This window comes from Callithrix jacchus, chromosome 12 (assembly GCF_049354715.1).
Source record: "Callithrix jacchus isolate 240 chromosome 12, calJac240_pri, whole genome shotgun sequence".
Taxonomy (NCBI): domain Eukaryota; kingdom Metazoa; phylum Chordata; class Mammalia; order Primates; family Cebidae; genus Callithrix; species Callithrix jacchus.
In genome coordinates, this window is record NC_133513.1 from 21,712,690 (window position 1) to 21,725,703 (window position 13,014).

At 44.3% G+C, this 13,014-nt stretch overlaps 1 protein-coding gene across 2 annotated transcripts in view; it reads right to left on the reverse strand.

Moving 5' to 3' along the window:
- The window catches only part of GP2 (glycoprotein 2), a 34,677-nt gene that overhangs the window by 9,538 nt on the left and 12,125 nt on the right, over positions 1-13,014 (reverse strand). Inside the window, exons 10-11 of one of the 2 annotated variants that reach the window (XR_013524331.1) lie at positions 11,789-11,833; positions 639-765 (exon numbers count right to left, since the gene is read on the reverse strand). Coding sequence is in view for 1 of the 2 variants with exons in the window: in XM_002755950.6 (XP_002755996.5) it covers positions 8,099-8,157; positions 11,789-11,833 (104 nt within the window). In the remaining variant the exon portion in view is untranslated. Of the gene's footprint in view, positions 1-638; positions 766-5,361; positions 8,158-11,788; positions 11,834-13,014 lie in introns of those variants that run through there. The other variant, XM_002755950.6, reaches the window with a different exon arrangement.

The following is a 13,014-nucleotide window of genomic DNA, read 5'->3' on the forward strand; positions in this document are numbered from 1 at the left end:
TCAAGCAATTCTCCTGCCTTAGCCTCCCTAGTAGCTGGAATTACAGACATGTGCCACCTTACCTGGCTGATTTTTGTATTTTAGTAGAGATGGGTTTCACCATGTTGGCCAGGCTGGTCTCAAACTCCTGACCTCAAGCAATCCACTTGCCTCGGCCTCCCAAAATGCTGGTGCAGTGGGTAGGGGGAGGGATAGTAAGGGTTGGGGGTGAGAGCCACTGCACCTAGCCTGAGGTAGGTTTTATATTGTCACTGCCCAGCATCAAGGGTCAAGCAGGGAGGCAGTGTTACAAAAAGAAAGAGCACCTGTGGCTGGGTGCGGTGGCTCATGCCTGTAATCCCAGCCCCTTGGGAGGCTTAGGTGGGTGGATCACAAGGTCAAGAGATCAAGACCATCTTGGCCAACATGGTGAAATCCTGTCTCTACTGAAAATACAAAAATTAGCTGGGCGTGGTGGCACAAGCCTGTAGTTCCAGCTACTTGGGAGGCACTGAGGCAGGAAAATCGCTTGAACCCAGGAGGCAGAGGTTGCAGTGAGCCAAGATCATGCCACTGCATCCTAGCCTGGAAACAGAGCAAAACTCCGTCTCAAAAAAAAAAAAAGAAAGAAAGAAAAAGAAAAAAGAAAGAAAGATCACCTTTATCGAATCCAAGTTCCAATCTTGCATTCTGTCACTTCTTAGCTGTGCAACTCTGAGCAAGCTCCCTAATGTTTGGGTCTTCCTTCTTCATCTGTGAGTTGAAGCGCTGACCCACCTGTAGGCACTAAATAAATGGCAGGCAGGTGTTATTTGTATGATATCGAGGAGTTCCTTAAACCTCTCTGTGCCTGTTTCTTCCTCTGCAAAATAGAATAACAGCCCCTGTATCAAAGGAAGAGGCTAAACGAAGCCCAGTATATGATGTAAAGAGTTTACTTGAGCTAGGATAAGGAAGATTCAGACACAGTCATCTTGGATACGAGCTCTACTTGGCCTTTGCTACAGGCAGATTTTTAAAGGCAAAGAAAGAGAAGGACAAGGATTGGGCTGATACAAAGTTCTGCCATGAATTCTCATTGATTTGCAGAAATAACATTGATTAGTCATTGGCTACCCATTGTTAAGCCTTAGAGTGTGGGATGTCATGTCCAGTGAGGCGTTATTAGGTTAATTCATAGCTACTTGTTGCAATAGCAGGCAGTTTTGACAGATGAATACATAGCTGTAAAGGGGGAGAATAAGATGTGATTGCTGTCATTTGAATGATTCTCTGGGTCTAATAATTTGAAAGAGCTCACATTCTTTGATAAAGGATTAAGGTAGATAATAAATTTAAAACACTTAGCATGCCGACTCATATGTATTAAGTATTCATAAAGTGTTATTCCATGTGCTGAGGGAGGGGGACACCCTCCCACATCCTCCCATGAGCCCTATTTCTGGCAGATGTCAAGATTTTCTTAAAATGGCTTTCTTTTGGCCACATCTAGGAAGAGGGAAAATAAAGAGAGGTGAGAAACAGCTTAATCCATTAAAATAAGAATAATAGTAGTAATGATGGTGATGAGAATGTTGCAGTTTTCTTCTTTTTCTGTGTGATTTTTTTTTTTTTTTTTTTTTTTTAAGATGAAGTCTTACTCTATTACCCAGGCTGCAGTGCAATGGCATGCTCTTGGCTCACTGCAACCTCTGCCTCCCAGGTTCAAGCGATTCTCCTGCCTCAGCCTCCTGAGTAGCTGGGATTACAGGCATGTGCCACCACGCCTGGCTAATTTCTATATTTTTCGTAGAGACAGGGTTTCACCATGTTGGTCAGGCTGGTCTCAAATTCCTGACCTCAGGTGATCCGCCCGCCTCCACCTCCCAAAGTGTTGGGATTACAGGCGTGAGCCACTGCACCTGCCCCATATGATGTTTTTCATGCATTGCAAAGTAACTATATATCCTAACTCTTGTCTCCTTTCTCTCTCTAGCAACCCTTGGGTTATTAGGGCAGCTACTACTTTCCTCTTCCATATAAGAAGTGGGAACACTTTCATGGATGTTCTGGGGCCCACAGTTCAAGTCCTGGTTCTTGGAGAGTTGGATCCAGATTTTGTGTCTTATAGGTATATAGGTATATGTTTATGCACTGAAATGAAAATGTACAACTAGGTCCCGCCCCATCTCCCCACCCACCCAGCCTATAAAGTCTTCTATGAAACAAAGCTAATTCCATTCTCAAAGGCTCCCAGAATGCAGTGTTTTGGTTGGTCTCTACTACAAATGCTTTTTCTGATACTTGTGTGTTTACAAGCCCCCCTCTATGACTTTCTATGATTTGATTGCTGATTGGCTGCTATATGCATTAAGTTCTGGACTTGGTGTCCCAAGCTCTTTATAGATTTGCTTCTTTTTTCCCTCCTGCCATTAAATAGTCACTCTTGAGCTTCTATCAACTTATCTCCATGAATAACCATTGTATTGTTTCCAGAACAGCCCTCCTTAATGCAAAACAATGACAACAAACCATTCAAACTTCCACCCAACATCCCCTGAAGCCACAGAAGATGAGACCTAAGGGAAAAAGAGATTCACCCTCCTTAACATCAGCTAACAGCAAGGGAGTGAATGTCTGGTGCAGAGCCCAGAATTCCTATTTCACATTCTGATTTGGCACTTTCACCATAATTATTCCAGTGGGGAAATCTCCTCTACTTTTTCTGTGAAGCTTCTTCTCCTCCAGGACCATAACAGCATGATGATTGAGGAAGCAAAAGGATAAAGAAGAAAGGATTCAGGCTGTTTCTTCATATATTCAACCATTAATGTTAGAATATGGTGAGGTCCTTGTCCTCAAGGAACTAACAGTCTGGGATAAAGGGTGCAGGTGGGACAGATGTAAAGACAGAATTGCAGATGCAGATGCTACATGTGATTACGAAAGTCTGTAGAGGGCCAGGTGCGGTGGCTCGTGCCTGTAATAGCACTTCAGGAGGCTGAGCTGGGCAGATCACGAGGTCAAGAGTTCGAGACCAGCCTATTCAACATGGTGAAACCTCGTCTCTACTAAAAATACAAAAATTAGCCAGGCATGGTGGCATGCACCTGTAATCCCAGCTACTCAGGAGGCTGAGGCAGGAGAGTCCTGGGAAGCAAAGTTTGCAGTGAGCCCAGATCGTGCTATTGTACTCTAGCCTGGGTCAACAAGAACAAAACTCCATCTCAAAAAACCAAAACAAAAAGTTTGTAGAGAAGAGGTCATAAAGTAGGGTAGTAGTTTTTTAAAATATACATCTTCCTTTTTCTCTCCTTATCATGCTCAAGCTTTTCTCTACTTTCTTGAAAAAGCTGGAATGTATTTATTAAACCGTGTTGACATTCTGCTGATTCTACGATTTGTCATTTCTGGTTGATTACTGATTGATTTGTCCACTCTACACTGAACAGGGGAATCCAGGAAGCCTTCACAGGAGAAATAACCCCAGTGAAAGAAAGGGCCTTTCAGGCAGCAAAAACAGCACACAAAAGTAGGGTAGAGTGCAATAGAATAGCTCAGGGAGCCTGAGAAATTCCGTGGCATTGGAACCTCGATTACGAAGGGGATGTGTTTAAGGGCTAAGGCTGGAGAGACGGGCAATGGCTCAGAGGGTAGAGAACATGATCTGTCAGCTAAGCAGTCAGAACTAATCCTATAGAAAGTAAAGAGCCTCTGGAGGGATCTAAAGGAGAAAGTGACTTTTGTTTTAAATGGTCACCATTTAAAACAAAGTAGAGAATGGATTGAGAGAGGTGAGCCTGGAGAAAGGCCACTTAAGAAGCTATTAGTGAGAGACCGACAGTAGCATGGAAAAGATCAGATTCAATGGGCTTGAAGAAAAGTGGATAGATTTGATAGAGTTTTAGAAGGGAGAATCTAATATGATAAGGAAGATGATTTCTGGCTCTTCACAGGAAGAAGAGCCTGGAAGAGAGGAAGCAGATGAGGAGAGATTATAAAATGGGTGGGGTTTATCCTCTGAGGTTTTCATGCCAAATTTCCTTCAGGTGACCAGTTTTACCTTTCTCCCTGACCCCTTCATCCCCACCTGGTCATAAAGGATAGATATGCCACTTGTCTCTGCTGGACCTCAATTTCCATCCATGAAATGAAGAGACTGGGATTGAACCCTTGCCTCTTCTCCCAGGCTGAGCTGAGCTCTCCCTTCTCTGAGTCTTGCAATGTCTGTCTCAGTCCTACACTACTAAGCTTTTGCTGCCTGGCATCCCCATACTGTTTCCCCAGGAAGAGTTGAAGTACTTGGAAGGCAGGGCATCTTAAGCCACTTGGCATCCTCTACTAGCTGCTTGCAAGGGCTTCTTCAGGTCTGAGAGCCAGTCTTCCTGGGTATAGACTAGTTTTCAGGTTGCTTCTTGCTATCCCCAACATCCCTATTCTCCAGAACTTTCAGATGCTGGGTCCAGGGCCCATTTCACTGAGCTCTCTGCAGCTGGAATTTATCTTGCCCTAGCGCCCAGTGGAACAGCACTGGGGGTGCAGGGATATGCAAGCTGATGGGAGAAAAACATGGCAGGAGTCCTGGGTCTTGGAGAGTTGGATCCAGATCCTGTGTCTTGTAGAAATGTGTGTGTGTTCATGTATATATACGTATGCATGCATGTGCAGACATATATGTGTATGCATGAGTATTGGATGGAAGTGTCTCTGTGGTTTTTTCTGTATTAAGTTATACGTAAAGTTTCGTGTATGTGTGTGCATCTAAACCATGATGCATGAGTCAGTGTACACATGTCAACATCTATACGCCCAGGAGTATCAGGGCCTGTGTATGTGTGAGGGCCTTTGCTGGCAAATGCATGCGTCTGTCCACATACTGTTTGCAAGTGGGTACATATATGTTATACATATATACATATGTGTGTATATGAGTGCTGCACTGTGTGTGTGTGTGTGTTTATGTGTGTGTGTGTTTAGTGTTGTCTATAAATGGAGGCAGAATACAGTGTCTAGTTAAGAGCATTTGCTTCAAAGTCTGGCTATCCATGTTCAAGCTCTGAAATCGGCATTTAAAAGCTATAGGCCTGGCTGGGCATGGTGGCTCACACCTGTAATCCCAGCGTTTTGGGAGGATAAGACAGGTGGAGCACGAGGTCAGGAGTTCAATACCATCCTAGCCAACATGGTGAAACCCCATCTCTACTAAAACAATACAAAAAACTAGCCGGGTGTGGTGGTACGTGCCTGTAGTCCCAGCTATGTGGGAGGCTGAGGCAGGGGAATTGCTTTAACTCAGGAGGTGGAGGTTGCAGTGAGCTGAGATTGTGCCACTGCACTCTAGGCTGGTGACAGAGTGAGACTCCATCTAAAAAAACAAACAAAAAACTATAGGCCTTTGAGTAATTATCTTTCTAAAGCATTGGTTTATTCAGCACTAAATTGAAGGTAAAAATAGTGGCTACCTTCAATGTCTAATGTGAGGGTTGAATGATATAATGCCCACAATCCACTTAAAATAATGCCTTCTACATAGGGGGTGTTAAAAATATTGGTTGTTATAAAGCAATTCATGGCAATAAATATGTAAGTGGCTGGCTTGAGGGTCTCTGAGGCTTTCTGCATGTGCATCTGTGCCTCTGGGCACATGCGGTTGATGTGTGTGTCTGTTGCAATGTGTGTGTTGGTGTGGATAGACTCCTCTGGGTATACAGGCCTGTGCTTGGGAGCGAGTGAGCCTGTGTGTTGTGGGTTGCCTGTGAGTGCCTCTATGTGTGTTTGGGTTCTGCCAGGATTGTGAACCTTCCAAGGGAAGGGATTGCATCTAATTCATTATTGTACCCAGGCCCCTGGACCTGGGATATGCTAAGCAAATTTGTGTTGACCGAATGAATGAAGTGGACTGAACATTCAGAGATTGTTCTTCAGGCAACATGACCATTTGTGAAAAACAGAAAGGTGTAACTAGCTAACTAGATGATAATTGAGTAAGTACGTACGTAGATAATAGGTAGATAGTAGGTAGATGATAGATAGAAGATAGATAGTTAGGTAGATAGATAGATAAATGATAGGTAGACAGTCAGACAGATAGCTAGGATTGGCTCTACATGGAATCCTATGTACTTTACCCTGGAAGTTATATTAAAGTCCATATGTCCCAGGGAGCTTCAAAACGTTGGCTCTGGCAGCACTGTGAGTTATTATGGAGTTGATCTGAGGGCCTCAGAGAAAGAAATTACAGAATGGGAGAGCTAAGCCCCCGATCTGACATCAACTAGAATCGATTTGCTTTTAATCTCTCCATATTGGATGTTTATGTTAAATTATAGTCAAAGTTCCACTGCTATAAATGTTTGAAAATCTTGTTACAGACCAATCCCTTTTATTCTAGAGAAGGGAACTGCTGAGCTCAGAGAGGGGAGAAGCTTAGAACCTGACCTCTCTTTCAGGCCTAGTTCTACCATGCCACCTGCCTTGGGATGCAGTAAGTATGACTCCTCTAACTCACCGGGAAACAGAAGGCAATTCCTCTCAAGAACCCCTCTTTTAGAGAAGCCACTGTCATAGTGGCCTTTGGGATATGTGTCCAAGAAACAACCCCATTTGCGTGAGAACTTCTCCATCAGGTCAGCCCCTTGGGCTGTGTGCTAGATGGTCCCAGTCCCTTGGCCCAGACTTTTGGACCCTGACCCAAGCAGTGAAATCAAATTCTCTGATGCAATTTCGAGGAGGGATAGCAGCATGTTAATCAGTCTCTGTTGGTCCCTGAATTAGGAAGTCATGTGAAACTGGAATGTCCATATTTAATCAAGGAACAAGTGAACAGGAAAAGCTAGCTTCAGAGACAGAAAAAGAAAACAAAGGAGAAGCAGAGATACACAGTCATAAAAAGCTATGTGACTTCCAGAAGAGGGACTCAAGGAAAGACAAACTTTGGTTTCTTTTGGCTCGCCAGGCCCCACTCCCAGAGTTTGTGCAGCCTTTATGTATCTCTTGCACTTGAATTTTGTGCTCCTGTGTCCTTATAATGAACTCCCCTTTGGCCTGAGAAACTGTAGTGGGTTCCTGCTTCTTGCAACCACAACATCTCTGAACAAGGCAGCACACTGAAACATCTCCTCCAAGCAGATACATAGGCTTGGCGCCTGCTGGTCCACCTTGGCTCCTGATGTGTCCCCTGAGGTCAGCTTAGCGAGGCCTTATCTGTAGCTGTGGGAAGGGCATAAGTCAGTGTACACATGTCGGTATCTATATGCCTATGAGTATTAATACCTGTGTATGTATGATGCCCGATTTGTTGCATCTTTGTGGAGTGCTTTGAAATACTCATTAAAGGTCTCCAGAAAGGGACTTCACCCATCTCCTAGGTTTTGCAGTTACATTTCCATAGAAGGACTGGTGCATTGCTTCTGTTGGGACTCCCTGATTAATCCTTCCGAGCAAGCACAGCACTGTTTACAGCAACAGGTGTTCCCTTGGGTGATGGAGTTTCTGCATCAAAGTCAAGTTCATTCCTGCAGCATCCAGGTCCCAAGGATGTTTGCGTGGTTCTCTAAGTCACAGCATGTCTGCAGTATGGCAAGGGATACAGGAGGGATGGGGACTAGTTTTTCCTGGAGCAGAGCCTCCTAAAGTGGCCCTTAGAGATGTTCCTATGGTGATTTTGGGAAACCATGATAGAAATGCATCAGAGGAAGCAGAGTGAAAGCAAGGGTCGGTCTTCAATTCATGAGCAGTCAGAACAGCAGATGCTTAGAAAGGAGTCATGGCTGGTGCCTCTTCTGCATGCCCCAGTGATAGGATACCTCTTCCCTGGAGTTAAAAACATGTGCCACACTTCCAGTAAAGGCTGGAGCCACAGAGGGCACCTAGCAAGCTTGCTTTCAAGGTCTCATTAACAAATAGAAGGGCAGCCCAGGACAGACTGACAAGAACCTCACTATGAGAAAAAGAGAAACACAAAGGCATTTTTAAAGAGTTTTAAAGAAGGTGAAAACTCTTCCCTTTTCCTAAACCTAGCCTGGCCTTATGTCTGTTAATACCAAGACTATGTGAACTGGAATGGGAATCAGAAGTGCTGAAGGGAGCCATTGCCAGAGGGAAGAACACAGACTTCAAGGCCAGATGCTCAGGGGAGCTCTCAGAACAGCCAAGCCAGGAGAACGGTCAGGAGGACCATGGGCCAGGCTACCAGGAATCCTGAAACACAAAAGAGATGACCATCAAGTATTGGGCTTTGGGTGTCAGCAGCAAGCACAAGGATGAGAAAGGCAAAGTATCTTTAATATCCAGCCTGGTTATAGCCTCTGGGACTCACATGGTAAAGGCAAAGCTATCTAATCACCAACCATTTTTTCATTTTCCTCTGGACACACAGGAAGGCAATTTTTCCCAGCATCCTTTGCAAGTAGGTGGGGCCATGTGACTGAATCTGGCCAATAAAATGTACGTAGAAGTCATCTGTGCCATTTCTATGCCTGGTCCTTAAAGACTTCTATATAACCTGTTGCTCCCTCATCTACCATTTAGTGAGCAGATGCAGAGGATCCAAGATAGGACTTGCAGGGAATAGTGGAGTTGGCAGAAGTTACGAGAAAATAGTGGAAACCTGAGCTCCTATCGACTGCATGGAGCAGAACTGCATTCCCTCCCACAGTGATTTAGTGGGAAACAATACTGTTGTGTAAATACACAGAAGAATGGGGACTGTTTGTTACAGCAGCTAGCATTCATTATGCTGACTAATACTGAAGAGGCAGAAAGACATAGAGGTTAAAAAGCACTCACTGCCTCTGAGGCCTGATTACTTTGCTTAGAATCTCAGCTCTACAACTTACTAAACCTCTCTGTGCCTGTATTTTGCTGTATGCCAAAGAGAAATATTAATAGTACTTGTGACTTCACTGGATTTTTGTAAGACTTAAATAAGTGACTTCATATCAAGCATTGAGAACAGTGCCTGACACATGGTAAACACTATATAAATGTTGGTTTTAAAAGTTAGACTTTAAGATCTAGTTCTGCTGGGATTGTGTCTCTTTGGCACATCACCGTATACTCAGTTTCAGTGAAGGACTTGGATCCCCGATGATAACTGTCTTGTATCAGAAGACCTAGGAGGAACCAGTGAGCCCTCCTGCCATACTACCAAAATATAAAATCTCCCCATTCCCCCAATTTCAAAGTAACTAGCTGATATCCTAGAAGTGAGGAGAGAAATACCATAAATTTCAGACACAGTGCATGACAAAAAATTATAATTACAAACCAGGTTGATGGTCAATTAATTCAAAACATCAAAGATGACTGTGGGAGATAGTAGACAATGAAAACCACAAGTGCCCTGTTGTGGTGGGTCAGCTGCCTCAACATCAGACTGATCCCCTCCTTGTCCAGAAGGGGTAAAATCCATCAGCCATTCTAGAAATTAATCAATTCGGCAAACTCTACTGGAAAACCACGCTGTTCCAGGCACTGGGCTAACCAGAAGGACTGGCAGAAAGGAATGAGACTAAAGGTCCCTGACTTCAAGCTGCATATTTTTTGTTTGTTTGTTTCATGACGGAGTTTTACTCTTATTGCCCAGGCTGGAGTGCAATGGTGCAATCTTGGCTCACTACAACCTCTGCCTCCCAGTTTCAAGCGATTCTGCTGCCTCAGCCTCCCAAGTAGCTGGGATTGCAGGCATGCACCACCACGCCCAGCTAATTTTTGTATTTTTAGTAGAGATGGGGTTTCACCATGTTGGTTAGGCTGGTCTCAAACTCCCAACCAACTTCAGCAGCCTCCCAAAGTGCTGTGATTACAGGTGTGAGCCACCATGCCCAGCCCAAGCTGCTCTTAGAATGAATTCTAATGGAGCATGACTTTTCTTAGCATGGTCTGAACATTAGCACTGAGCATAGAGAGTCCATCTTGGACTTATTTGGGAAATTTTAAAACTGCTGTCTAAGTTTGGGCTTTGAGAAGGGAAAGAACCTTTTCATGTCTGGGTTTATCAATACAGGTCATTTTGCAGGAAATCAAATCTTTTTTTTTTTTTTTGAGACGGAGTTTTGCCCTTGTAACCCAGGCTGGAATGCAATGGCGCAATCTCGGCTCACTGCAACCTCTGCCTCCTGGGTTCAGGCAATTCTCCTGCCTCAGCCTCCTGAGTAGCTCGGATTACAGGCACGTGCCACCATGCCCAGCTAATTTTTTGTATTTTTAGTAGTGATGGGGTTTCACCATGTTGACCAGGATGGTCTCGATCTGTCGACCTTGTGATCCACCCACCTCGGCCTCCCAAAGTGCTGGGATTATAGGCTTGAGCCACCGCGCCCAGCCAGGAAATCAAATCTTAATAGTATGTGCTTTCATTTTGTCCAAGAGATATTTCTAGTATCCTACAAATATGTAAAAATGTTATGTATCTGTGTGTGTGTGTGCGTGTGTGTGTGTGTGTGTGTGTGTGTGTGTGGTATTTCTTTGATCAGTCTGCTTGTTTAGCTCCAAGTCATTCACCAAAACCCCATTCAGATGTTACTACCTGTTGAAATTCTTTTCAGACCTTATGCAATACTGTTAATTTGTCTTCTATATACTTCTTCTGCACTATCTACCTGCTTGTCATTTATCTGCTCGAGTGTCTTTCTCACTTGTGCAATGAACTGTTGGTGTTCCCATGCCTATGGGGCTCATTCCCCTAGCATTTTTCACCTCCAACTCATTTTTCTCATTTGGCTTAAACATCACTTTCTCTGAAAGTTTTTCTGACCACTTGTCCATTCTAATAGTCATTCTTCTTTCCCACCTTGTTAATAAAGCCATTAGACATTGGTTAGGCACATGGCCCACCCAGAATAAAGATCACATTTCCTAGCTTCCTTTGCAGCTAGGTGTGGCATGTGACTAAGCACCAGCCAATGAGATGTAAGTGGAGGTATAAGGTGCCAGCTTTCAGAATGTCTTTTGCACTCATTGGCTTCTTCCTTGTTCCCTCCATCCTGCTGCCTGGATACAAAGATTAGATCTCTGGCCGCCATCTTGGAACATGAAGATGATGGCCATATCCCAAAGATGGTGGAGCTGTGAGCTGGAAGGACCCTGGGTCTTTGATGACTTTGTGGTGCTGCCCCACTAGATTTGGGCAGCTTGCCTCTAAACTTCATTTATATGTGACAGAAATGAACATCTATACAATGAGAACACATGGACATAAGGAGGGGAACATCACACACTGAGGCCTGCTGGGGGTCAGGGGCAAGGGGAGGGAGAGCATTAGGACAAATACCTAATGCATGCAGGACTTAAAACCTAGATGATGGGTTAACAGGCGCAGCAAACCACCATGGCACATGTACACCTATGTAAAAACCTGCATATTCTGCACGTGTATCCCAGAACTTAAAGTATAATAAGCTTAAGAAAAGAAATAAAAAGTTCTTAAGTTAAAAATAAAGAGAGATGAATGTCTACTTTACTTAAGGTATTATTACTATTCTATCACATTACTTTCTTTTATTTCTAAAGTATCATGTTTGCTTTTTATTTTCTACTTTCCACACTGCTGCCTGGTGCATAAGCTCTATGAGGGCAGGCACCTGGGCTGTCTTGTTTGCCGTCACACCTTCAGCGCCTAGAACAAGGCCTGGCATACAGTGGGCACTCAGTATATATTTCTTGTTAAAGGACTGTCTCCTCCACTAGACTGTGGGCATCTCAAGATCCACTCTTAGGTCTGATTAATGTCTGTGTCCCTAGCATAGGATCTGGGCCATGAACGGGGCAGAACTGAAAAGAGGAAGGAGAAGTTGAAAGGTTGTGGGAAAGCCATGACTAAATAATGTACCTGCAGTGCCGGGGGTTCCATTCATGACACCGGGAGATTGTGTACCTGTGAACAAGAGCAGAAGGGGAGGGTTTCCTCAGTCATGCTCCACTGACTGCGGCGCTGTGGCCATCACTGCTTCAAATCCTCCTAGACCTGGCCATCACAACCACTGACCATGCACACTGTGGGGGCATCTATGACGTGGCACAGGCACTTTTCTAGACATATTGCATGCATCTTAGACTTAATCCTTCTAACAGATTTATGAGGAAAGTATTCTCTTCCCCATTTGACAGAGGAGAAGGTAGGTGCTCAGTGATGTTAAAGGACTTGCCAAGTTGACCTTGCCAGTCAGTAGCAGAGCTGAGATTCAAAACCCAGTATGTCTGATTCAAAAATGGCAGTTCTTGGCCAGGCGCAGTGGCTCACGCCTGTGATCCCAGCACTTTGGGAGGCCAAGGCGGGTGGATCCCGAGGTCAGGATATTGAGACCATCCTGGTCAGCATGGTGAAACTCCATCTCTACTAAAAAAAAAAAATACAAAAAATTAGCTGGGCATGGTGGCGCGTGCCTGTCATCCCAGCTACTCAGGAGGCTGAGGCAGGAGAATTGCCTGAACCCAGGAGGCGGAGGTTGCAGTGAGCCGCGATCACACCATTGCACTCCAGCCTGGGTAACAAGAGCGAAACTCCGTCTCAAAAAAAAAGGCAGTTCTTAACCTCCACCAAGTTACCCTGTGATGCCACTTGAGGCTTTAAGTTGAGGGTTTAGTAAAATGGTAGGACAACCTCAGGGCAGAGCCTTCTTCATAAGACAGCCTCCATTTGCTCTGGAGAAGAAAAATGGTGATAATGTTTACCTCCCTTGCCTGCTGTGAGCATTCAAAGTGATCATGCGTATAAAGGCACTTGACAATGTGCCAGGCACAAAGAAAGTATTATTATTACTATTATTAAGATACTGCAGCTTCATTTCTTCAGGGCAAAAAAAAAAAAGGCTTTCATTCTTTCACTTCTCCCTCTTGGTGGAACTAAAAACACTAACTAAACACTACTGCAAACTCATGAGTAGGATGGATGAAAATTTGAGGAGCCATTGGAAAGCCTCCCCTATATCATACCATAATACCAGAATACCATAAATGAATTTTGGAGAACACAGTCATTCACCAGAAAACAAAGTTGCATTTAAACCAGATTTAGGACTTACTCTTCACCCATAAGGAACTGAGTTATGGGGACCT